This window comes from Melopsittacus undulatus, chromosome 4 (assembly GCF_012275295.1).
Source record: "Melopsittacus undulatus isolate bMelUnd1 chromosome 4, bMelUnd1.mat.Z, whole genome shotgun sequence".
NCBI classification, from domain to species: domain Eukaryota; kingdom Metazoa; phylum Chordata; class Aves; order Psittaciformes; family Psittaculidae; genus Melopsittacus; species Melopsittacus undulatus.
Window position 1 is genome coordinate 61,926,706 of NC_047530.1, and position 26,783 is coordinate 61,953,488.

General features: G+C 38.3%; 1 protein-coding gene across 4 annotated transcripts in view; it reads left to right on the top strand.

Moving 5' to 3' along the window:
- Positions 1-26,783, top strand: part of WAPL (WAPL cohesin release factor) — a 69,026-nt gene that overhangs the window by 31,091 nt on the left and 11,152 nt on the right. For 3 of the 4 annotated variants that reach the window (XM_031053475.2, XM_005153648.3, XM_031053476.2), the window contains exons 5-9: positions 11,372-11,467; positions 14,540-14,692; positions 14,942-15,078; positions 17,036-17,147; positions 22,143-22,370. In XM_031053475.2, the coding sequence (XP_030909335.2) occupies positions 11,372-11,467; positions 14,540-14,692; positions 14,942-15,078; positions 17,036-17,147; positions 22,143-22,370 (726 nt within the window). The remainder of the gene's footprint in view (positions 1-11,371; positions 11,468-14,539; positions 14,693-14,941; positions 15,079-17,035; positions 17,148-22,142; positions 22,371-26,783) is intronic. The other variant, XM_031053477.2, reaches the window with a different exon arrangement.

Sequence of the window (26,783 nt, forward strand, 5' to 3'; positions counted from 1 at the left end):
ACTTGGGAATAAACTTAAGCAAGAAAGGTGAAAATCAAATAGCCCTTTTGATCCTGCAGTCATATAATGGACCTCCAAGTAGAAATTGCTGCAATTGCAATTCAGATTTTAAACTGTAATGGTCTCTAATCATACGGCTGTTTCGTGGAGTTACTAAAAAAGCTTGTAAAGCTTGTTCTGATGGTAATTAGAGATGCTATAATTATCTTCCTAAACTACAGATATAGACTCTTAATCTCAGTTACATCTTAAGGGACTTGTAATTCTGGGAATGAAAAACTGAACTGTAAGTATTAACCTGACCACAACTAAATGATCCTCTCCTAAAATACCAAGCCCAGCAATCCACCACCTTGTCTTCGCTGTTTCATCACCTTTTTTTTCTAGTAGAAACCAGCAGATACAGTATTAATGAATTTCATCTAGGGGGTAGTGTTAGAGGTATGGCACTCGGTATCACACCGAGCTTAAAAGTACAGAGTTCTGTTACTCAGGAAGCAGCAGGTGTTGTTAAACTTCAGTAGATCCAGGAAGCTGAAGTGGTTTTTCTCCAGTTTGTAGTCAGCAGGACTCTCGCTCATGTTTGTGGTTTTGAAACCTGACCATTGTACTCTAAAGCTAAAGTCCAGTTCTTGAAACTTTGATTGTATGTGTAATAAAAGATAACAGACATTATTGACTTAGTGAATAAGTGTTCCTGAAAGTCGCTTTTAGCGTACGGAGTCTTGATGAAAAAAGTGGCTATTCACACACGTAATGAGCAAAAAAATCTCAGTAGTGCACATGTTACGGTAGGTATGTGAAGTCTCAACCAGAATTCTGCTTTTAAGTGAATTAAATCTCTTTATCCTGAGTCTGAGGTCCAAGAGGAATATTATGAGTCTGAGGTACAAGAGGAATATTATGTTCCATAGCAACATAATTATGTACTTGCAGAACACAAATATTGGCATTACTTGACTTGCAAATTATGGGTGTGAAGCGTACATGCGTAACATCTGCAGAAGTTTGTTTGCAGCTGTTTACAGTTTTAATTCAACTGGTTCAGTAACTTGTGCTCTAGCATGTAGGTTTGGGAACTGGGGCTGTGATATGCCCACCTGCTGCTCCCTTTGAGCTTATTTCCCTTTCTGCAGATAAAAACTAATTCTCATTTATAAGGTCATAACCAGTAAGGTACATGAGAGCTTGCTCTTTTGTGCCAGACCTGTACTGTCAGCTCAGCACTTCTGTTGTCCAGCATGTTGTTAAGGAACATCAGGTCCTCTGAACAGCAAATCTTCTGTGATGGCCCTCTGCTCTTAAACTGGAAATGGATGTTTAAGAGTGACTTGCAGCTCTGTGCTGATCCTAGTTCTGCCTGTGGCCACAGGAAGCCAATGGAGACAAGGTGAATACTGATTATGTTTGAATATTCCAAGGTAAGAATATAATTAGAGTTGCAAATCATAATTGCAAAGTATGGGAACCTTTCAGCTTGGTTGAAACTAATCCTTCTGTTAGTGCTCTTCAGTGCTACTGAGACATATGGGAAGACTTACTGTGTTTGTGGGACAAAGGAGGTACAATAGGAAAAAGCACTGACTCTTTCAAGTAGGTGTGAAAGACTCTGTGTTGTGTTTTCTCAAAGCAGCCTGACATTTCAATGTATTAGATGACTGCTATATATCAGAATGTTTGGGGTTGTTTTTTTCTGTGCCTTAGGAATGAGTCTTAGGAAATTAATTTCTTAGATGTTGATTTTTTATTTAATTTTCTTTTTTTACTGAGTATATTTCAGAAAGCTTTCATGCTGGTGTCAGTAATTCAGTTTAGCACCTATTAAAGACTGACATTTTCTTTAGGGAATAAAATGGGCATTTCTGATGATTGGTAACATGAGGAAGAAAGTACTTGCTGCACGGATAGTCTGCAGTGGTGATTTGTGGACTATTGTGCTAGTCCATTGCTTAGTGGCTTTTGACTTCCATTCAAATTTGTGTATTTCCCTTAACTCACTTTTTCAATAAGAATTGAATGTTTATAAACAAATTTAAGCTAGCTTTAAATAGTATTTCTTACTCTCTTGCCTTGCTATGTGTGGAGAAACTTCTCTAAATTTGCTTGTTGAGGTCTTGGCTCTAGAAAACTTGTCTATTTTGCCTCTCACTCGAGTAATACCAGGCCATGAAGTGACCTGTGCAAAGTACTTTCCTTGTTTTCAACAGTGTCATTGCTTGAAAGTTATTCCACTAGTGTGGAATATATCTGTCAGGAAAAACAGAGATCTTGTATTATGCGTTTAAACAAAACCAAACCCAACCTGCCAGAACCCCTCAAACTCAGCCTACTGTAATGCCTGGTTTTGTCTGAAAAAGACAGGAACTACTGACAAGTATTTGGAGATGCTGCCTTGGCTCTCTTTTTGCTTCACCTGCTCACTCCTCTTCCCTTGCTCCTTTCCCAAGGTTGTGTATTGAACAAAACTGAAGAACCCATCTGTGTTTAAGAAATAACCCACTAAAAGGAAACATTTAACAAATCTCTGTTTAGCTCACTGGAGATTGTAAACAGTTGTATCCACTCAGCTGAGGGAACTGAAGAACAGAGATTAAGTCCTTTTAACCTGGTTAAGTCAACATTACAGCTGAGAAATGCTCACTAACCATGGCCGGCGTTAGCAGGATTACAAGTATTACTTTGATCAAGTGACATTAATAGAGTTAGTCATGACAGTAGTGTTGAATACATGAATGAAATCATTGCTGAATTCAGACATGGCTTAGCCAACAGACTGCTTTTGAACTCTGCATCCAAGACAGAAACCTCATCCAGTCACAACCCTGCAACTGTTTATTGCTTTTAATGTTTTATTCAAGTTTTATGAATAACTGCTGTGTTTTGTGTCCAAGAAGGTACAGATATGTGTGCAAGATCTCAAAGCGTGATTTTGGGCAGAGGAGTTGGAAGGCATTGTCAAATCAGTACTGTGTGGAGAGCTTTAATTTCCAGTTATCAAGTGTTTAACCAGAAAGAAAAGATACTTAATTTTCTTCTGTGTGCCTTTAGTTTGAGCTGCAGCTAGTCCATAGTTGGCTATATAGTTGCATCTTTCTTGCCCTGGAAGTAGGTTGGGGTTTTTCTCATTAAGTTGCTATATTCCTGTTACAAATTTTAGACACTGTAACTGTAATCCTTGAAAATAAAGGGTATTTGAGATCCTGTTGTTTCTAATGGATTTGCTGTAATAGAAGTGTAAGGGTATAACTTGTGAGATGTTTTATAGGTTGATGTAAGCTCTTTCCACATGCTGACTGGAGGAAGCTATAAATATTGACTTGAAACAAATGCTGTGTCTAAGTTTACTTGTCCAGGATGAAATACTTGTACCTGATCTTTGGAAGTGTTTTGAAATTGAAGAAGTCTGAAACCATGCGTGGCTCTTGGTTTGACTGAGTTATCTTAGGGCTAATATGATGATGACATTTGTGTGGGAGAGGAAAGAAACTGGGCTGTGCTGTGATCTGTAGTTTTCCACTTTGCTTGTATTACACTCTGCAGTAGATCTTTATCGAAGACATCCTGCATGTGTCATTTATTTTTGCTTGCCTGCAATTCAGTCTGCATTCCCTCCAATTTTTATAGATTTCTAAAATGTTATTCAGTGTATGTGAAGGTTGATCTATCTTTAGTGCCCAACCTCAGGTAGTTTTGGCTAATACTTGTTCCATAGCTTATTTTAAGTAAATAATATTGGAAAATCATCAATGGAAGTGTTCTGAAGTTTTGCTATGTTAGTCGTAGCCCTTTCCATACATTTAATGGTAGACTGATCAGAGCTAATTTTAAAAAGAGCTGCTTGTCTCTACGTTGGATAACCTTAAGGAAAAGTGTCCCATCCAAAGGATGAACAGCTTTAACAAAGCATTTTTTCAGTGATAGTGAACTGTTGATACTGCACACATTGAGCTGCTGTTAGCATCCTAACTTAGGATGTCAAAATTGCTTTGCTTGTTTGGTTGGTTGTTTGTTTTTAATAGGAAAGTGTATTAGTTGACATTTGCTGTTTTGACTCTGAGGAGTCAAGCTGAATTCTGAAAGTCACAATACTCTGAACTCTCTGGCTTGTATCATTATAGTGCTAAGCCAGCAGTCTTTCATCGGCAATTTGACAAGCAAACAGTGATGGTCAGATCTGACATCTTGTGACAGCATGTTGCTGCTTCTGCAGTACATGCCTTTCATTTACTGTTTGGTGCTTTCTGGCAGGTGGTCTGCCCGGTCCTGAACTCAAGTGATTTTTATGGGGCTTTTTTGTCCAAAACCTGTTTGTTGTAATGATACATGAGAGATGAGTTGTTCTGAGTTCCAACCAGTTATAAACAGCATTGGTATTTTAAGGAACTTTTATATTGCTGGAATCAGTTAATTAAAAAGAAAAGTATTATAAAAGGTAAGAATAAATAAATGTTTCTGAAATAGTTGATTTGTTAAAACCCAAAGCTTCATATTGATACGATTATTTCACTTAATCTTTGTAAAACCACATTCTTCAGTAAGCACATTTTATTTAACTCTGACTTAGTGCTTACCATTCAGGGATTGATTTTATTTTTTTTTTCTCCTTTATTATTAATGTAAATAGACTAAAACCAAATCTTAGTTTTTACGTTAGTAAACAGGATACTGGTAAGAACTGGCAGGTTTTTAGGATCAGTCACCTTTTTTGAGGATGAAATATCCACTGTAATTTTACTGAATTGAGTTGGGCATAACACCTTGAAGCCATCTCAGAGTGGAAGCAAATGCCTAGAGTTGGTCTGCTACCTTCAAGATAATCATGTGATGCTGATCAAAATTCTTCACACTCCTTCATATTAAACTGTGGTGAAGAAGGGTGTGTCCTGGTAGATGCTCAGCTGAGATCCTTCCACCTTTGATAGTAACTCTTAGGTAAGAAGCAGGCATTAAAACATTTTTGAATCAGATTCTCTTTTGCATCTTCATATTCTACCCTCTCCCTCTTCCCCCAGGTTGCACAGTTCCTAGTAATTAACTTGGTGTTTTAATAATTAGGCAAAATTGTCTTCACAGCTCCCATGTACTGAATAGTTGGTGGACTCCCCTCTCTCTGACTTTGTATGTGTTAGATAATAGCACAATGCAATAAGAGCACATCCCGAGAGTGAAACAGTTGGTGCTGAGGGCACAGATAGGTGATACCCATCTAGGAGTTTTTACTTTGAGTTAGCTTTATTTTGATCTGCTTTAGGGAATGCCCAGTAACAGCTGGTGTGAGGTGGGTGCTCCCTGGAAGAGCATCTTCAAGATGGGTTTTATCAGAAGTCAGATAAGTGTTCTCAGAGACTCAGTGATGCAAACCACAGTGTTGTCATCCCAGTGGAACCACTTACAAGGGTGTGCACACACGTACCCAGCTATATGACCTCTGGAATTTCATTGCTGTTGTGCTTTTGTGAGGCTTTCCTGTCAGTAGATTGATATACTTTAAATAAATCAGGATTAACAGGAAGTGTGTGCGGGGGGATATGTGTGGCATATAGGATATGCCTTTAAGGAGCAGCAGAGAGGGCAGGAATTTAGTGTAACAATTTTTACAAGGATGTGTTTGTACCAATCAGTTACACTCTGGCAGACACAAGGGTTTTTTTTTTTTTTCTCTTGATTGATATGTTTCCAGTATTGTGGCATTATGTCTAAGCTATTGTATCTTGTCCCTTTTAATTAGACATAACAGATTTCAGGACAGGTCAGTAACCATAACCATATGGCTTCTGCTTCTGAGTGACCAGCTTTGAGTGTACTCAGTATAAGCAGCATACAGAATACCATGAGCTATTTCTGTTCAGGAATGAATCTCACGTTTATCAAACTGTCCTGTTTCTTCAAGATAAATCTTCATGTCTCACTTGGGTGTCTGACCCATTGTCCTGCTCTGCCCCAGAGGCCTCTATTTGAGCTTTGAGGAAGGAAAAACATTTGCAGTTTGACAGAAATCTGATGCAGGAAAAGCTTCAGTGACATTTTCCCCTCTTGCTCATCATGTTGGCTGCTGCTGATACTCTTCAGCCTTGTCTGACTGACAACTTGTAGTTGTCTAGCTGTGTGCGTGCATAATGTTTTTTGTGTGCTGCATGAAATGGTGTAGCAGCTCATGATTAAGTGGTCCATGGCACCTAAAGGTGAATTATTGGCACTAATCTACTACTGTGATCCAAATAATGGAGATTTAGTTAACATTTTGAACAATGAACAAATGACTTTGTCCTAGTTTACCTCTGGTTTTTAACTGCTGTTGAAAACTGCTGTCTTATCTGGAGCCCAAATTAACTTTCTCCTGTGTTACATACGCATGGCTCAGCCTTTGCTGAATTGGTACTCCATCCTCCTCTTTTGAAGTGTAATTTCTTTTTCTTTGCTTTGAATTGGATGTTCATTCCTTTCCCTTTTCAAAAGAAACAGTCCATTATGAATAGTTTTCTGCTGCATAACATACTTGTTATCTTTTTCTTGTTCAAACTGAGACATGCAGGACAGAGTAGTATTCTTAATGATTATGAATACTGAGTGGTAAATCATTACATATTTTGGTTAATTAGTTTGGCTTTTTTTTGGAACTGGAAGCACCTGGTGTACAGATACAAATAATGCATTTATCAGGATATGTGTTAAAAATGGCTTTTGGGGGGTTTTCTTTTCCCATTGTCTTCTACCTTGGAAAGCATTTTTGCCTTCAAATAGCTGCTGTTTTTCTTGTTTTGCTAGTATTTTCAGCATGACTCATGTCCCTGGCTCTTATTTTTTGCTATTCTTGTATCTTTGAATGGTAGGCAGCACAGCATCCATATGTGCAGAGTATCAACTCTTGAAAATTTCATCATGAGACTTCCAGAGATGGGAGGTTAAGCATGACCCATAGCTCATGCCATTTAGAGATGACTGTATAAAACTGGCAACCCTGTGCATTTTGTAAAATCCCTGGCGTTAGTTCTGGTTTTGCATCTCAGTTCACCTCCCAGAACCACATGTAGGGTCCCATAGTACAATACGCTTTATACCCTCACTACAGTGTTTGCAGTCTTTCAGACATCTGAGTGTAAACAGCTGTCAGTTCTGTACATATGAAAAAAGGTAACTCTTCTGCTATTCAGCAGAAGCTCTTATGGCTGATTAATATTGCAGAAGTTATTTGCCTTAAGAACGTTGAACTCAAAGGAGTGATATATTTCCTCTTGCATTTATTCTAACTTAATCTTCAGAGGAAGAATTCCTAAAGAAAAGTCTGCATTATTTGAATAATTGCACAGTTGCCTTCTCTTTAAAGAGAAACTAAGTCAGTTTCTTAAATTACTGCTGCTTAAATATCAGCATTGCTTCTTCAGGGAAGCTTGTTATCATAAGCATTTGAGTTGCCTTGAAAAAACCCACCACCAAACCCAAATAAACAAACCCCTTTGCTTATGTAATGAAGCCCTTCTGAAAAAGACTTTGTTCATTGGCTTTCATTTGCTCTTTGATACTTTTCCTGGCTTCAGTTCTGTCACACAGTAATCTAAAAGCAAGTCTACATGGTTCTTACAGATTGATCAGTATTGGTACAGTTTTCTTACAGTTGTTTTGGAAGTTCATCTTCGTTTTGTGTTGCAGGTCAAAATGTGAAGGTTGCTTTAAGAGGTGATTGTAAAAGAGTGATCTATTTGCCATATCTATGTGAGTTTTAAGAGAACTCCGAAGTCCCTGCATAATCATAGAATCATAGAATAGGGTTGGAAAAGGACCTTAAGATCATCCAGTTCTAACCCCCCTGCCATGGGCAGGGACACCTCACACTAAACCATGTCACCCAAGTCTTCATCCAACCTGCCCTTGAACACCGCCAGGGATGGAGCATTCACAGCTTCCTTGGGCAACCCATTCCAGTGCCTCACCACCATCACAGTAAAGAACTTCCTCTTTATATCCAATCGAAACTTCCCCTGTTTAAGTTGGAACCCATTACCCCTTGTCCTGTCACTACAGTCCCTAATGAAGAGTTAGAACTGATCAGAACATATTTCTTTGGAAAGCAGTGCTGGATTTTGGGGGTGTGCTGAGCTGTGTGCAGTCAGTGGATCAGGTGGTAGGAGCTGCTGGGGAGTAGTTTCTACTGGTTAACAAAATATTACTAGAAGGGCATGGAATTACAGGTGAAATCTAAACACTGTTTAGATCTACAAGTGGAAGATATTACAAACTACAGTGGCTAAAACTAAACTTCAGTAGGTATTCAAGGTTTTAAGTAATTGCCATTTTCAGTTCCAGTTTAGACTATATTACAAGAGAGCTATTAAATGAGATGTCCTCATTTCTCAGAACAGGCATTAACTGATGACATTACTTGATTTCTTACGTGCAGCTTTCTTCTGTATTGCATTGGTAGTGCCTAAGCAATCTGTGAAGTGCTTTGTCACAAAACACTTGGGCATGCCCTAGCTTTTGATTTAATAAGGGATTAAGGAAAATCAGGGAAGAAAAGCCCATTTTTGACAGTTAAATAAAAATGAAGCCGTCTTTGACTCAGGAAGCCTCTGAGCCCTGATTATTTAGAAGGAATTGTCTTTATCTCTTTGCCCTGTGAGCTCTTTCCTACGCATCAGCTGTTGCTGTCTGCTGAAGAAAACACACTACTGCTGTGAGGACCTTTTGATTACGCTGCTGCACCCATTTGTATACTTAGTTCTTATGTTGTAGTGAAGCACTGAACTCAATCTTTGTCATCTGTGCTTCCATGCTGTATGTATGTGTATGAAACAGCAGTGCTAAATTCTGAGAAGCCAAGACTGCAGACACTCCTGTTGCATGGTGAGCAAGGTCCCATCCCAGCTCAGTAAGACAACTTTAATGCCAGCATGATTCTGCTCCCCCTGCACCTAATAAGGGCTGTGTTTGGCTTGTGGTGGAGCACTGAAGAAAAAGGAACATGCAGATAGGGCACTGAGCCAGCAAGTGAGGTGTGGTCTTTCCCTAAAGAGGGATGCAGCAGCCGCAGCAGAGCCTGCTTTGCTTTGTGCCCCTGTTTCTGGATGGAGCTGAGGAAGGCATACATCTAGGATCCTGTTGTGTGGGTTGCATCTCCCTGCAGCATCTCCCTGCTGGGTGCATTGAGCCCAACGCTGCTGTGGCAGAGATCTAAAAAGCTGTGCTGCTTGTGGCTGTGAGACAGGAAATTCAGGAATATTAATATATTACTATCCTTTAAGCAGGGATAGGATACTATGTGAGATTATAACTGAGATTTGGAACTATTAATAATGAGTATCATATGTTAATAGGATTTATGGCAGCTGTAATGCAATAGACAGCCGTCAGAACTGTAATAGTTAACGTTTCCCTGAAAGGTTAAGCAGAATTATGCATCAGATTGATATTAAATATATGCTATACTTTCATGCTGGCTACTTGATAATGTGTTACCTCCTTGAATTACCCTGTATACCAGGATATTGGCACCCAGAAACTTAGGCCTTCTGTTCCAAATCTTAGGCACTGAGGTAATCTGTGGAGCAGTTGTAAGTCAAGAAAAAAAGTAGTAAGTATCCAGAAAATACCCTGTTGTGTTTTTTAACCCATAACAGACGTTTGTAAAACCTTGTGTCCTTCGATATTAAAAAAGCACCTTCGTTACTAAGTTGTCCTTGGTTTGTTCATCACAAACCTTGAGTCAGATTTTGGAAAGACTTGGCTGCTCAGAAATGCAGGAAGCTTGGGAGAGAAGAGAGTTAACCTTTCAGTGATTTCCTCAGCAGTTAACTTACTGTTTTCAAAAGGGTATCTATGTGGCACTGTCTTCCTTTTTATGGACAGAGATGTCCTCTCATAACTGTAGCAGCATGAACTTAAACACTGATTTCTCGGTTTAACTCTTTGAGCTTGAAGAGATTGTCAGGAGATTGGTGCAGCTGGTGCTTCTGTTACCTTGGAAAAGTAAAAACTGACATTATCAAACCCCTTATTTTGATATTCCTGCATGTGGCCATGGTGGCTGCATGTGGCTGCTGAGCAACTTTACAATCCATTACCTGCAAATGTATTGTTTAAAGAGCTTCCTCAGAAAACAGCTGAAGCTGTTGAGGTGATGGCCATTGCATGCATGTTGTTGAATGGTACATGAGCACTGCTTTTAATTAAACAGTCCAACTAAGTTAAGTTTCTTATGACCACATCAAAGCTCACTGTAGGAAGGAACGAGTTTCTCTTGTCTGGAAACTAAAATGATGTAGTTCTTGACAGGTTTTTTTTGGCTGTGAAAACTCACAGCTGAGACTTTCATTCTGCTAATATTCTTTGAAGTTTTGTTAGGGCTTTCTCATATTGTAGAGAATGGAAGGATGCAGCTCAGTAACATGTGACAGTAGTACCGAAACGTTTGAAAACCTACTTTGTAGCTTTTGACATGCTAAAACCTTGTTGTGCTTTTGGAATGGTATGTTCTGGGCTGCTGGGTTTGCTGCACCTAGCCCCCTGTGGGCTGTACCTGAGCAAATATGTGCTTTAAATAGCTGATACACTACATTTAACAGGATTTTTTTTTAATGCCCAACTTTTTTTTTTAAATATATATCTATATTTTCCATGGTTAAAAAGCTCTATAAATGCTTGTGAGGAGGTATGGAGTTAAGCAGTTTACACAATATACAGCATGTTGGGAAACTGTGAAAATTGTAATACTGTATTAATCTGGAATATTATAGTGCCATTTAATTGGTAAACTCAACTGCTAGAAATGCAGTTCTGTCCTTGCATCCTCCAAGAATTATATTGTGTTTCCCGAAAATTCAAGGGCAGTAAATCTTGATTTAGTTTGATTTGCCTTGACACATTTCTGAGCAGGAAGTTAAAAAAAAAAGGCTTGATATATAATATGGATTAAGGCATTTAATTTGAGTGTTTTGTCTTTCTCCAAGCATCAAAGTCTATGTCAAATCTGCATTTTGATTCTAAACTGGTCATATATTCTGCTGACATGATGTTTGCTAACATGTTTTCTTTCCCCCTCGTAGCTGTCTGATTGTGTCTATGCTAAGGTTGCAGACCTTTTGTCTTTGAATAAATTTAAACAGTAAAAAGACAGAAAAAATCCTGAAATACGTGCACATAATGTCTTTGGCCATTTGAGTGGGTCTGTGTGTCTTTAAAACCATCAGGTACTTCAAAGTCTTACAGATTTTCTGATATATATGATGTAGAGAACTTGTGTTGCTGGGAATACAGACATGGGGGAAATGAAACGCATTTTACTTGTTGGGTAACATTATTGCTACAATAGTTTTTGAAGTGCATAGTGATTATTGGTAGATTTGCTTTAAAAATAACTTTCATTTTTATCTTTTAGTCTCCCACAAAAGCTGTATATAATGCTAGACACTGGAACCAGCCAGAATCAGAGGCTCTGCCAGCACCACCAGTTCTGAAAACTCCCAGTGTCCCAGTAAGTAGACTGTAGACTGTTGGGGTTTTTTTCCATGTTTAGTAAATCCCCATTTAAGATTCAGTGATACATTTTGAAACACGAGTTCTTGATATCTGGTCATGTTACAGTAATTCAGAATGAAGCCTGCTTTGTGAGATGAGCTGTTGAGTATTTGATGGGGAAGAAATTGTCCATGGAAATACCTGAGAATGGGATCTTTCGTATTAATATACTGATACAAAAAAATTACTTCAGTTTATGGTTCCTAATCTGCTGAAGTTCAGTTTTCTCACAGTGGACTCCATTTCATCTTCTGAGAGAGCCCCTAGGATTCACTTGCTAATACCTATAGAAATCTACAACTTGCAAGTCAAAAAGGAAAAACTTAAAAAGAGAGTTCATTTACTTTTCCTTTCTAATGGAGTGTTGTTAATTACTGACTTGAGTCTTCAGACACTGTGAAATAAAATTTACTGTATACAGCCTGAAGTGTTAATACAACCATAACAGATGCAAGCATGTCTACAAAAAGTAGACAAGAGGTAAAAAGTTCTGAAAGCAGCTTGTTTGTTTGAAAATCAGTGATTGTTCTGAGGCTTAAGGTAGTTGGTTTTTAATACTTTGAGACCCTTGAGAATCCAAGGTCTTGGGCTTATATATGTGTAAAAGCTGTTACGGATTGTATGAAGAGGGCATTGTACATTGTTAGTGATCCTAATTTCATGTGGTGCCTTGCTTTCAGTGCTTGCTGACGACAGAAAATTGGAAAGTAGATATTTTTGCAGGGATGGGTCTTCAGCTTTTGCTGTTGTCACCCACTTTAGTTTTACCTTTTCATTTATTTATTATTGTTTTCCCCTTTTAATTCCACATGCATGTGTGTTCTGATACTGGCTTCTCTTTTATTTATGGTTGGTTTTGGTTGCATCCTGCCAGCGTTCCGAGCAGCCTTCCTTTCCTCCCCCTGCCTGCAGAATGCAGATGACTTGTTTTAAAATAACCATTACCACTAGTGTTTGAGGAGAGAGCAGAAATTTCAGTCCTGGCTTTCTCCTAAACCCCTTTCTCAATTTAAGTTATGTGCATTTGAACTGAAGCTTTTGTTTCTTACTGAATCTGTATTGATACTGATTTTTGTGAAGTTCTCTGATAGCCAATGTAAAGGCAGACTTTGAGTGTTCTCAGAGAGACTATGAATATATCCTCTTCAGGCTAGGAAAATGTCCAGATCATTTCTATTCAGTATTCTGTCTTCTGTCAAACTTCTACTTTGTAACTGGAACCATCAAAATATTAATTCAGGAATATGGCAGAGCTTTGGCTGAGCAAACCAGTTAGGGGAGTTCTCATTTTATAGTGCGCATCTAAAGTTACTTCCCTCACTTTCTTAAACATTGCTTTACATGTATATGATTAATATGAAAAAGTTAAAAGGTACATGAACCTTGATCCAAATGTTCAGTGGTAATTTCTGCCTCTTTAATTTCAGTACAAATTTGTTACCTGAAGATCTGGATGCATTTGTCATAGATTTATGGTGAGAAACCTGTGGCATGCAAACTGCTTATGCCAAGTACTGTTTCTTATGGCCTTCCCCAGCTCCCTTGGAATTTACTTTGAAGGGGAAGCCATTAACCAAGACTTGGACAAGAAATTTCAGTGCATCTCCTGTGTTCACAGACTGATAAGATCAGAGTGCTCCAGTATGTTCTCTGAACCAGCTTTTCAGGGTGATGTATTGGCACTTTTCCACTGGAGCCTAAGTGAGCAAATACTGAAGTGCTGGACAATGATAGAATACTTTGTTAATGTAGCATTTTTTGGCTTATATTTTGACTGTCAGTGTACAATGTACAAGAAGGATATCTCTCAAAATGTCCCCTGGAGTAAGTGACAGTTAATGCATCCTCCATGCCTGCATATTAATTCTGTCTTTTTTTTCAGTCACTTAAAAAAATTGCTCTTTTTCTGTATAAGGAAACTAAGTACATGATCTTATTTAGAGACTGAGGGTGAATAAATGGTCACTGGCATTTACACTTTTATACTTATAGTTTGACATTTAGGTGTTGTTTTTTTTCCTGTATGCCTTGTTTTCTGTAGTTTGTCTTTGCATCTGAGTTTGTGCCAAAGAAGGAATCAGAAGATAAGGTGACATATAAGCTTATACAGTAGCATCAAACTAATACAGAGAAGCAGCTTGAGAAGAAAACCTGTAATCCTTGCCTGAGATGTCTGGCAGTGTGTCAGTGATTATTCCAGACCTAACATCAAGTTATCTGTTACCTTTTATAAGTTCAGAATAGGTGTTTCTGTGTTTTGTGTTATAATATGTTGCTCCTAAAACACACCATAAGTATGAATAAGGCCAGTGTGCAGAGAATACCATGAAGTTACAAGAGCATACCCTACCTGCTTGAGTCATGCCTCTCTTATTTCTTTGTGTGGCAATTTTTTATTGTCTACAAAATTGATATTGGTAGTGCGATACCTACAGGCAAAAACCAGTTTAGAGTGTCAGGTTGGAGAGGTCAGCTGATAGCTGTACCATGAGTACAGTAGTGCTGTATCCTCCAGTAGTTAGAGGCATGAACAGTAGGCACAAAGGTTTTTAGTTCAGTTTATGTCAAGACAGTGATTGCTCATTGCTGTGCTTGAATCCACACCAGTGTACCTAACAATGGTTTGGTATAGCAGCCAGTTCAGTCCTGGTACCTCCAGTGTAAGGGGATAAGATGCTTGTCCCTATCAACAAATAATTGTTTTTAAAGGATGAACGTGATCGGTTTGCTTACCGTAAAACTTAAGGAACCTAGTGTAAGGGACTGTTCAGTTCCAGAATTTCACTGGAGCTTTCCTGACTACATAGAACTGGCTTTTGTATTTAAAAATGCATTTAATTTATAACTTTCTTTTTAGAGTAGATACATTATCACACGGTTTAGGGAGCTCTTGATAGTGTAAGGCAAGGACTAAATAGTCCCCAAAATGTGAGCTTGACAATTGCACACCTGTACTGTTTCCTGATGTATTTAGTGTATGTTTACATGCTCAAAACACCTGCCCATTTTAGCACTTTCTTATTAATAGGTAAGGCTATCTTCAAAGGAGGCAATTCATAAAGATGATGGAGTTTTTAAGGCTCCTGCACCACCTCCCAAAGTGATAAAAACTGTGACAATACCTACTCAGCCCTATCAAGAGATAGTAACTGCATTGAAATGTAGGAAAGAAGACAAAGAAGTAAGTATTTTTAACAAATTTTTAAGATAAAGAATTATTAGTAATCCTAAATACTGAAGGAACAGTGTCAAAATGAAACTTGGCTTTCCTATTAAAGATAATGTTTTTATTGAAGTAGTTGAATGGCCTTCGTTAAGTTCTTAATGTTTCCTTGCACTCAAAACTGGATAGATTTTTAAACTGTACTTGTTAAGGTTATAATTAATCCTGGGAGCAACTTACCTAGGTCACAATATTTGTCTCTTCCAGTTATACACTGTTGTTCAGCATGTAAAGCACTTCAATGATGTAGTGGAATTTGGTGAAAATCAAGAGTTCACTGATGATATTGAGTATTTGCTAAGTGGATTGAAGAGCAATCAGCCCCTAAACACACGTTGCCTTAGGTAAGATATCTTCATATAAAACATTGACCTTACATTTAAAAGAGATACTGGATTAAATATTTACTAATGAAGTGACCATGCTTTAAAATGCTGTTTGGGTAATTACCTGGCACTTCTATAAAGAGTATAAAATTGGAAAATAATCATCAAGGTGATTTACTGTGAATATTCAAAAGCAGGAAGGTGAAATAAATTGCAGTAAGCGACATCCTCAACAGATTTCCATGCTATAAATGTAAAAAATCCCCACTTTATTTACTCAGTCTTACATGCAGTGTCTGCTCTGGGGTTTTGTAATGCAAAATTCAGTTCTAAAATAAAATCCTTAAGACTGCAACATTGCTGGCCGTAATCTGGAATTAATGCAATAGAGATTCTGTTTAAATCCAATATTCCTGTTCATTACCTTCTGTTGAGAAATAACATGGCTAGCATTCGCTGGAGGTGGTCTCAATATTAACTGGAAGCTTTATCTTGAGCTCTTCATTGTATTCTTGAATATGCAAGTTACTGTGAAGTTAGTAGCAAAAAGCATTAGTCTTGCTTAGGAAAAGTTTGACTTGACGTTATGTCCAGAGACTGGACACCAAAGGTAATCAGAATAATTTCCTGTAACTATGTAATCATATTTTTAATTTTTTATTTCATTATTTTTAATAATATGGTAAATTTTTCTCTGTGTTCAGCAACACTAAAATGGTAGAGAAGGAAAAATGAATCCACAGAGACAGGCGATAAGGGAAGACTTGAGACCTGACTGTGGATAAGAAAAAGCTTTAATGCTTTTGAGAGCTATTTTAAGAATTTATTCTTCATGTTCCTCAAAAACTAGCAGTGAACATTGTTGCTGGAGTATAAATACAAGAAATCTAGTATCCATTTTCAGTGTACTTTATGATAAGTATAAATTAATACAGTTATGCGTGCACTTAACTTGCTTATATGGCAAGCTTCCTACAATCTGAAACTGACTTATTTACTTTCCAAATTGATGTTGTGGAATGTCACTTGTATAAACACCATAAAAATTTTTTCTTTCAGTTAACAAATTGAAAGAAAAGTATTTTTCCAAAGGAAATCAATGTGTAAGGATAGGAATAGGCTTAAAAGAACCAGAAACTGATAGGTAAGCTCTAACTAGTGCTGTTGTGATTGGAGACAGAAAGACACTTGTTCTTTAAACACCACACTGTATGAATCTTTCATAGTAAAATTCTTCAATAGATTCCTGATTGCAGAATCACTTCCACATTATTCCACATTTAAAAGAAAACTATTTTTAATAGTCTGTATGTTGCACTGTGCTAGAAATGGCAGGCAGCTTGTTAATAAAACCAGGGGAAGAATTCTGTTATTAAAATAGAACTGTTACTCTGATCACTGATTAGACTAATAGGTTTATCATATTTTTCCTGAAATCTGCAATGTTTCAATCAACAATGAATACAGAATAAGTATTAAAAACGTTTGAGGTTTTTTTGTAGAAGTATTGTCCAGCATAAGTGGGACTACTTAACTAGATAGAGAACTGTTAGATAGCGATGGAAGCTCACATTTATAACTTTTCATAATGCTTTGATCCATACTAAACTCTCCTGTGCCTCTAAATCAGAACTTTGTACTTAATTCATTAGTGTTTGTTTTTAAGTTTAAATGTTTTAAATTATTTCAACTTTTGTTTGGAAGAAGCAAGTTCAGGATACCCTTTCAAATCCTGTTTTTAGCCAATGTTAAAATAGAGCAGACATAGTTTGGTGCTGATAAGCAGCAGTTGAATAAAATGCTGCTCTGTTCACCAACTACAAACCTGCCTTATACAAATTTTAGAAGAAACGTTCTGTCAGAGCTTGTCAGGGTCTGAGGTACATGGTCAGCCAAAGTCTGTAGACTTGATTAGCTGCCATATTTGTAAATGTGCCCATCTTAGTTGTTCTCATCCAGAATTCATTTTCTTCAGTGTAATCAGCTTGGCGACAAAGTGCGCCATGCCCAGCTTCCGAATGCATCTGAGAGCACATGGGATGGTGGCCATGGTTTTCAAAACACTGGATGATTCCCAGCACCATCAGGTATGGTTATCTTGTATGTTTCATTGAAGTCTAATAATACCTGTCTACTTTGTATGAATTTTGTGTACACATAATAAAAGATCAAGCATCCAGTATAGTGTGCATCTGAGACCAGTGGCTTCAGTTTTGAAATCTGTAGTGAAAAATAAGAGCACCTACTTGCAGTGACAGATTCTGCTTCCACTGTAATAAGTACTGTGCTTTGGAATGCTATTTTCTCTTAAGCTTTTTTTTTATAGTTTTATTGTGTTTATAATTTCTTTCACATAAAATGCTTTTGAAAGGAATCTTTTCTCCCTTTATTTAAAGATGGCTCTAAGTGCTCTTCTCCATACTTGCTTCTATGTGAATTACTGCCTTTTCTGTAGCTGTTGTGGGGCATTTTTCATGTCCTGTGCTTGTCTCCTTGAACAGTGCTGTAATTGCAGTTGTAGGATGCTTTGAGTGTGTTCGCTATTCTATGGTTTATCTAGGAAAGGTAAATTTTAACTGCTTATGGTAACGTGACTTGAGAGGCAAAATCTGAAGCAGCTTGGGGTTTCCTTATCAACTTTAAAAGTTCATTTCATCTGTAATAGATGCTTCTTGCAGGTAATAATATTTTTCCAGGGGTTGGAAACTGTGCCTCTGTGGGGTATCCCTTGAGATATTGTTACCAAAGCTGAGCATAGGAAATGTTACTTGAAGTGGGTAGTAGATGCATATATCCAGTCAGCTCTATTACTTGTATTTAATAGCTCTGGAAGAATGACATACAGTGCAGAAGGAAGCTTTGCACCCACAGAAATAGACATTTAAGAGATTATATTTGACATCTTGCTGTAGGTGGGGTAAAAAACTGTAGGGCTTTAAGTAACTTACTTAGAATAATAGCTGCTTTTCCATCTCCTTCAAGAATTAGCAGTGGTTAACTGTAAAACACAGGAACCAAGTTCAATGCATTTGTTACTTGGTGAGCTGTCAAAATAGTGCCAAGTGATACTAGAAATAAATGAAGTACAGTCACAGTATTTAGGACAGTTGCCACCACTGAGTTGCAGGAGATCTGCAGAGGACAGCTCCAGTTCCTTGGAAAATGTACAAGTCTGCTCGGTGTATTTTTGGCTGTCTTTTGACAGTTACCATTATTCCTTCATTTTCAGAAGAACTAGCACATACAGTTCAAAAGGAAATTGCATGCTATTATTAGTCTGCAGTAACAAGAAGCATTGATTATATTCACTATTTTCAGTGTATCTGATGAAACGCTTCTTGCAGAGGGGTTGGAAAAAGGTAGTAATGTTTTAATATTGTTACAGTGCGTTCTTGATGCAGGTTATACAGTATTATAAAATTACTGATTTATCAAAATGCTATTAAATGCTAAAGTATCTCTACTGACAGAGTATGCTTCAACAGTGACTTCTGTATAAGCTTGCTGTCTTTATATAACTGCTCTTTTGTTGAACAAATTATTTCACTAACATTTTAACTTGTTTAAATAGGAATTTGCCCACAGAATCTCAATGCAGAGTAACTCAATAAATGATGCATGGCTTAAATGCATTTAAGTTCAATAAGGACTGAGCAAAAAAAAAAGCATATTTCTTTTGTTAATATTTTCTTTAAAGTATTTTGGAGATGGGAAGACTGGCATGGTGATAGGGCTGATGGAAACAAATATGTACATATACTGCATTGATTGTACTTTTACAGTGGCATAGACTGAGAAAGTGGGGGACTTTCACATTTCCATAAGCATATGAAATAGCAGTTGCCTGAGGTATTTTGTAACCAGCAAGGAAAGCAAACTAACCACTTACCTTACTGAGCTGTGCCCAGAGTATTTGCATGAATATTACTCGTTCCACCAATTATTTCTGGTACATTTGTCTGTAAGCTGCAGTTTCAGTTTTTAACTGACTGTCTCTCCAGGTATGCTCTAAAAGCTTTGGTGTATGAGTATCATTTTAAATCAAAAATGATGTCCTCACTGTAGCTGTCAGTAGTTAAGCACAGAAATGTGGTTTTGTAATGCCTTCAGCATGTGAATAATTATATATGAAAAAAAAAGTGCATTAAATGTAGTGCTGAACCCTAGAAAATAACCATCTGTTCCCAGAAGTTGGAGTATAAATAGAACAAGCAAGGGAAGACAAGGATGAGAGTGGGTGTAAATGGTCTGCGCTTTCTGGAGTGTATGTTCAACTAGGATGTTTTCCTGAATTCAGTAGATGTATGGATTGTAACTCCATAGTTAGATGTGCCATAAAATTTCTGTCTAGAGCAAATCCTATTTAATTTCCTTTTTTTCTCTCAACATTTGTCTGGAAGCAGAATGTGTTTTAAGCATCCTGAGGAATAGAGTAGGAAGGAAAAAAAAAGTCCCCATAAAAAAAGAGCTTCACTACTGCAATCCATAGGGTGGGATTTTGAGGGTATGATTTTATTCTTTGGTTGCTTTGTTTGGGTCTTCATTTTGTTTTTATGTGTTATCCCCCACTCAGAATTCTGTGTACTCTAGGGCATGAGATGGGGCTTTCAGAAACAACCACATTGTCTAACACAGAAGATCAGAGCAAAATGTAGAGATGTTATATTCAAGGTTAAACTAACTTTCCTCTGGAGACTAGAGAAAAATTAGTTTTATAAACCCCCTTCCACTGGCATGTAGCTGAAGAAGGTTCATTCTACATTATAAGCACCATTCACTTCTGAAGTCCTTACTTTCCTTACATGAAAGTTGTTACTTTTCTTGCAGGAAAAACAGGAATTTTCCCATTGCATGTAAGCACTGGGAGGCTTAGTGGCCTGATTTGCCTTCTGTATACGTGCTGTTGCAGGAACCTAGTTGTTGTTACACCTAGCTGTTTCACGCCTTGTTTTTCAGGCAGTCCTCTTGTAGCCTGAAACCTGTGTAATGTCTTAGTGCCCTGCGTAGGTCCCTTCTGATTGCATTTAAATGTCTTAAAACCTGGGTGGAAGGTCTGAAGAGAAGTGTTGGCAGAACCTATACAGGGAGAGAACCATTGCTCTCTTCATAATAGTAAATTGAATTGTAAAGAAGGAAGCCTGGGACAAGCATGGGCTTGGTACAGAGGCTTACAAAGTGAGTCTGATTGCCCTTATTAAACTCTGGAATATCTATAAAGCGTTTCTGAATAGTGATCCAAGAACAGTCTGACTTCCTGAAATACCTAAATATCGGCAGGCCAGATTATAAATTCAGCAGTTTCCCTGTATTAATTTCAGGAGGGGCTCAGCATTATTTTATTCTATTTTATTATTTACTTTCCCATTCGCTGGAATGCATGGGCTCCTATGTCCTGCTTTAAGAACAGACATTCAGAAGGAACAGAGTTGTCTCCCAGGAACCTGAATTTTCTTGCAGTTTAAGCCAGTTGCAACTGAATGCAGAAGAAATGATTTATATCATTAAAATGGTAAAATTGCAGGGTTTATTGGAGAAAGTTAATAGAGATTAACTGAAAACCACGTATGCCCTGTCTGTGCAGACACGCCACATAGATTCCATTCTGCCCTAGGGCTGCAAAGGCTGGAGGAGTGATATTCATACCTGAGGATTTTTATTTTATTTATTTTTGTAATATTTTGTAACATTTTGTCTTGAGGTTGTGTTCATGAAAGGAGGTGTAGATTTGGAAAACCTTGCGTCCTTCCTTTAGTGTTCCAAATGGGTCTTCAGTAGTTTAAGTGTCTATTCACCTGAGGGTTTCCTTGATTCAGACAGGAAGGAGTTGTAACAGCTTTTGCTAGACTATCAGCTGCCTAATCCTGTTTTGGAAATGCTGATACTGCTTAGTGTGACTAGGTGTGATTATTACTTGCTTCTAAAATAAACAGAAGCAGCTAACGATTGGTTTGGTGTTTGGTTGAACTGTAAACAATACATTAATCTGCATGACACAGGAATTCTGCTCTTTCCTGTTGAGCTGTACAACATTCACCTCCCAGAATTGGTTTGTCTCCATGTTTTAATTTGCTTATTACAGAAAAAAATGGAATAGGTGCACACAGCACATTGAACCCAGTAAGGCACACACATACACACCTTCCAGATACCTTCAGAGGTTTCTGAAAGTAGTATATCCAGCACAGCTCAGTTCTCCATGAACATTTCTACTCTTTACTGTAACTCGGAGCTCACCTGTATGGGTGAGTTCTTGGTGCAAGTGCTGTACTTACGACCACTAGGGACAGATAGCTTTGCACTGGTCTCTTCACTGTCATTTGTCCCTTCCTGACAGTTACCTTCTGCCTTTGCATTTCTGGATATTCATGAAGAAGAAATTTAATTCCTTCTTGAAGAAGGACTAAGTATTCTTTATCCAGGAAGATGTGTATATACCAATTCTGTGTAAGACAGAGGTGATCAAGATAATGCAGGGGGAAGCTGGTTTGTACTCTGTCTTGCTTCTAAAAAGCAGAATTCCACTGGTAATTGTGTTTATGCTGGAAGGACTTGGGTGAACTACTGATGAACAGACCTGTTTGCCATAATTGGAATGTATGTCACCAGGCACTTTGTCCCCCCATCCAGTTCACATGCAAACACTGTCCCCACGTTCTCTGTATTTTCTGGTGCTGTCACCAGCCTATGCCATAAAACAAGAATGTTCACCTACCTTGCCATGTACCCTGTGCTTTTCACTTTGTTCCCCTGCCATCTGTCTCTTCTACAATACTGTGTTACTGGAGTTACCGTTTCTTACTCTCTGCAGCACTGAGCCCCTTGAAAGTAGAAACCCTACCAGGGTTTTATAAATGTGTTAAGTGATTTATGTCTCAGTTGTTTTGCTTAGAAGAATGCATTAGTAACTTGCTAGAAGGAATCAACATAAAACAGTAAGTACTCATGCAGGTGCTAGCGTAGATTGGGGCTTATCAGGCTTTTTCTTTTGTAAATCTTTATTAAAAATTGAAAAATGTCTGCCTAATGATTCCTAAAACCTGGTTTGTTTGGTTTTCTTTTTTCCTTTTCTCTCCCAACCCAAGAATTTGTCCCTTTGTACAGCAGCTCTAATGTACATTCTGAGTAGAGATCGTTTGAACATGGATTTAGACAGAGCTAGTCTAGATCTGATGATACGGCTTTTGGAATTGGAACAAGATGCTTCTTCTGCCAAGCTGCTGAATGAAAAAGACATGAATAAAATTAAGGAAAAAATTCGGAGACTGTGTGAAACTGTTCACAACAAGCATCTTGATCTGGAAAACATCACGGTGGGTATCGTGCTTTTATTTGAAAGCTTTGGCAGTAGTGGAATACGTAATAAAATGGAACTTGCAAGCAGCATCCTTTATTTTGTATCTCCCAGCTGTGAGGAGTCAGGACATCTTGTCTGTGTGTTACATATTCAGGACTGCACTGCAAGTATCATCGTCTTTAAATCTGATTTTTTTTTTCCTAAAAGGCTGTTAGGAGGAGAAAGTTCTGATGTTCTTCAGCTGTTTGATTCACCATTCACCCCTGCTAAGGGTGGCTGTTTCAAGGTAGCAATTGAAAAGATGTAACATCTTAAATAACCATGTGTTAGAAGACTATGTTTAGGTTATTTGACTCTTGTTTCATTGCCTAAATATTGCATATACAGTCACAAACAATGTGGGCTCTTGGGAATAAGAGCATTGTGTGTTAAATTGAAAATGTGGTGCAGGTTCTCACATTAACAATAAAAGTATTTGTCCAACAGAAACTGATTTCTCTGTGCCCAGAGTGTGGTGGCAGGTCTGGTGATTATAAATGTGGATGATTCTTTTTTCCTTCCTTTCTGAAACACACTTGTTTTTATGAATGTATCTTCAGCTGCAACAGAGTGAACTGGGTTTGTTTAAAAATCAGTTGGGCCATGCTAGCAGCAAGCTAGCTTTAAAAATAAAGGGTAAGTTGCAAGTCTTCTTAAGAGTATATTTAGAGAATTGATGACAGATTGACTAGATGAGTGGTCATAAATGGCAAAAATTAATAATGTGGTTTTTGCTTTCACCATATTTCAGTATAACAGATGTTGGTATGATCTTAATTTCTTAATATCTTGTAATATATTCTTTTAATGTTGTAAAGACTCTCACTAGGTTTTTGCTGTTCTTAATTTAATACTTAATGCCCAGCAGGAGAAGCTTCTGATTTATTGTTTATGAAGTGAGCTTTTCAGAGCTTTATCTCTGCAAATAATGTTCCAGCTCCTGTCAGTAATGTGCAGTTAAGATGATAATCCAATTTAGGTTAGATTAAAGATGACATGACTTGTTGAGCTGCCATTTTCTTGTGTAGGTTTTGTGACTTTTTTGTCAGTTTAGGAAGAGTTTGGTTGGTTTGAGGTTTTTTTGGGGGGGGGGTTGTTTGTTTTTTGTGTTTTTGTTGGGGTGGTGGTGTGGTTTTTGACTGGTTTCTTTTCCTCAAAAATAATCTAGCTACAGAACAGTTGAATTAGTATGAAAAGTCAGTATTACATAGCAGTAGACAGAGCTGAAATGTGGGGGAGAGATAATATTGATGACAGTTCTTGTCCCCAAACTGATTAGCAAGGTTAAGGGAGAATTGTTTCAGGCTTGTTTACTGCAAACCTATGAAACATGCAGATAGGTGGCTTGTAATAATTTTCTGGCCTTGCAAATCTGCAAAAGAAGAATGAATTTGAGATTATTTTCTCTGATCTCAGCTTACTCTGAGTTCACTGAATACAGTCTGAAGATACTAACACAGAATGAAATTTGTTCTCCAGGTGGGGATCAGCTAGGAATTGGTATAATCAGTGTCTTCTTTCAGTGCTGTTTTGGCACCAAAGGCAGCTCATGTTCCTTACAGTCTGAGTGCCAGGGTATCTTTTGCACTATGAAATGTAAGACAGCTCCCTTTATTAAGTGTGGAATGGCTGGTACAGGTTCCTCATTGCCGGAGCATCCAGCCACAGACCTCTGTCTCCTATTTGAGTCTTTCTCATATTCATAGTCTGAGCTAGCCTGTTGTAATTCTGTTCTTGCATTTTCTTAGGCATGCATTTTAAAGAGAGAGGGTGTGTTAAAAGATACTATCTTGTGAGAAAGCTTTCCATGAGTAAAGAGTAGTATTATCACAGGCCATCAGTTTAAGTTGTTTGGTTTTGGGATATTTAGGGGTTTTTTTTTGTTGGTTGGTTATTTTTCTTCTTGGGTCATCTTTATTCCTTAAAATTATGTTGAGCTGTTGTTGTGAATGTGTTAAATACTGTAGTACCTCACAGGTGGACATTGGTTCCCTCCCAGCTGCAGTATCTAGAATCATTATAGAATCATAGAATAGTTAGGGTTGGAAAGGACCTTAAGATCATCCAGTTCCAACCCCCCTGCCATGGGCAGGGACACCTCACACTAAACCATATCACCCAAGGCTCTGTCCAACCTGGCCTTGAACATCACCAGGGATGGAGCGTTCACAGCTTCCTTGGGCAACCCATTCCAGTACCTCACCACCCTTACAGTGAAGAATTTCCTCCTTATATCCAATCTAAACTTTCCCTGTTTTAAGTTTTAACCCATTACCCCTTGTCCTGTCACTACAGTCCCTAATGAATAGTCCCTCCCCAGCATCCCTGTAGGCCCCCTTCAGATACTGGAAGGCTGCTATGAGGTCTCCACGCAGCTTTCTCTTCTCCAGGCTGAACAGCCCCAACTTTCTCAGCCTGTCTTCATATGGGAGGTGCTCCAGTCCCCTGATCATCCTCGTGGCCTCCTCTGGACTTGTTCCAACAGCTCCATGTCCTTTGTGTGTTGAGGGCACCAGAACTGCACACAATGCTCCAAGTGAGGTCTGATGAGAGCAGAGTAGAGGGGCAGGATCACCTCCTTTGACCTGCTTGTCACGCTCCTTTTGATGCAGCCCAGGATACAGTTGCTTTCTGGGCTGCAAGTGCACACTTCAGCCGGCTCTTGTTCATTTTCTCATCGACCAACACCCCCAAGTCCTTCTCCACAGGGCTGCTCTGAATCTCTTCTTTGCAGAGACTATGTAGTGTTTAGAGAATATGTGAAAGCCAAATGAGATGGTTAGGTTCCCTTCCAGTTTATGATAGTGGCAATGTTAAGTTGAGCCAATACTGAACTTCATATGTAGAAGATAGTTGCTTTCACATAGGTCTCTGTCATGAGATATAATAACCAATCTCTCTTTTTGTACCAGATGACATGCAGAAAATGCTAACAATAATGCAGATCTTATGGGGGTAAAGATTTTTGCTTTTCAGATTCAGACATACTGAGCAGCAGAAGGATTGCAACAGATGTTTTGATAACACCAGTGTGTGCCTAACCAGTCACACCTTTTCTTTCTGAATCTTACACCGATACAAGAATGATGATCAAGACTGCCCATCTCTTTCCACAGTGGTGTTCATGTTACTATCTGCGGATTAGATTATTAAAAAAAATAGTGTTCTTATGCCCACTAGTATAAATATCAAATTAGCTTCTTCTCAAGTGTTTCTGAAGTGTTTTGCCCTTTGACAGGAAAGTAAGGACCATATTTTGAATGCTGTGTGGCCCTTGAGCTTTCATGGTGAAGGTACTTAGGAAGTTAACTTAATCTTTTGTAGGTGTTAAGATCTCTAAGGAGAACTTTTAATCATCTTCAATCTGCTTTAGGTTATGCATGATTTCAGATATCCATGTTAACACCATTTTCAAGCTCAATCTATGAATTTGAAGGCAGTTGTCTGCAGAGGATGGGGAAGCTTCAGAGAGCTAGGGATGTTTCCAAATGCAGTCTTTCTGTTCTCTCCCCTTCTCCCTCAGAAAGCTTTCTCATTTGGTTGGCTGCAGAAGGGAAGTTCTCCACCCATTGCTTAAAATATTCCCATCTCCTTTAGCATTATGCTTTTAACTTGCAGCTTTTAAAAATGCAAGGTTTTGGATCTTGTATCTCCCAGTGATGAGATGAAAAGACTGTTACCAAGTGTGTTTAGTTTCCATCATGTGGGAAGACTCTGTGAGGGACTGTTGGCAATTAAAGGCAGTTAGCAGTTTCCTGGGTGGTGGAACAGTTGCAGGAGTAACTGCAGCTTTTGTCTTTGATAAGGCATTGAAGTGCTGCTGGGACTGGGAGGAATGAGCCACCTATTGCAGATACGCTGCTGCTTGTGTATTCTTGGCCCCCACAACACTTTTCATGATACAAGACACTTCCATTTAGATTGGAGAAATGCTGTTACTAACTGTATGCTCATGAGTGACTGTGTACTCCTAAGAAACGCAAGTGGCTAACTTTGGGTGGTAACTGTTCATCAAGGCTAATCTTCAACTTTCTTTTCCTCCTTGGAAATCAGCTTTTGAGAATAAGGAAAGCAGCTGAAGATGTTGAGGGGCTCATACAATTTATAACTTGTTTTTCCAAGACAATGTGGTGTTTATTGGAGCCTGGTGAGTATTGTTATTCCCAGGAGGTGCTGAGGTTTGAGCTGGTATCCTGGAATGTACTGCACAGCTCAGAATAAGCACAGCCCTCCTTGAAGCATTACCAATCAAATGCATCAGGGAGGGAAGTTAGCTTAAGAGTGGTTAAACTCAGTTGGCTTTTATGAGGTCTTACAGCTTCTTCTCTGACCTTTCATTGCTATATTTATGTGCCATAAATGAAATTGAGTTTATAGTAGTGTTCACTGT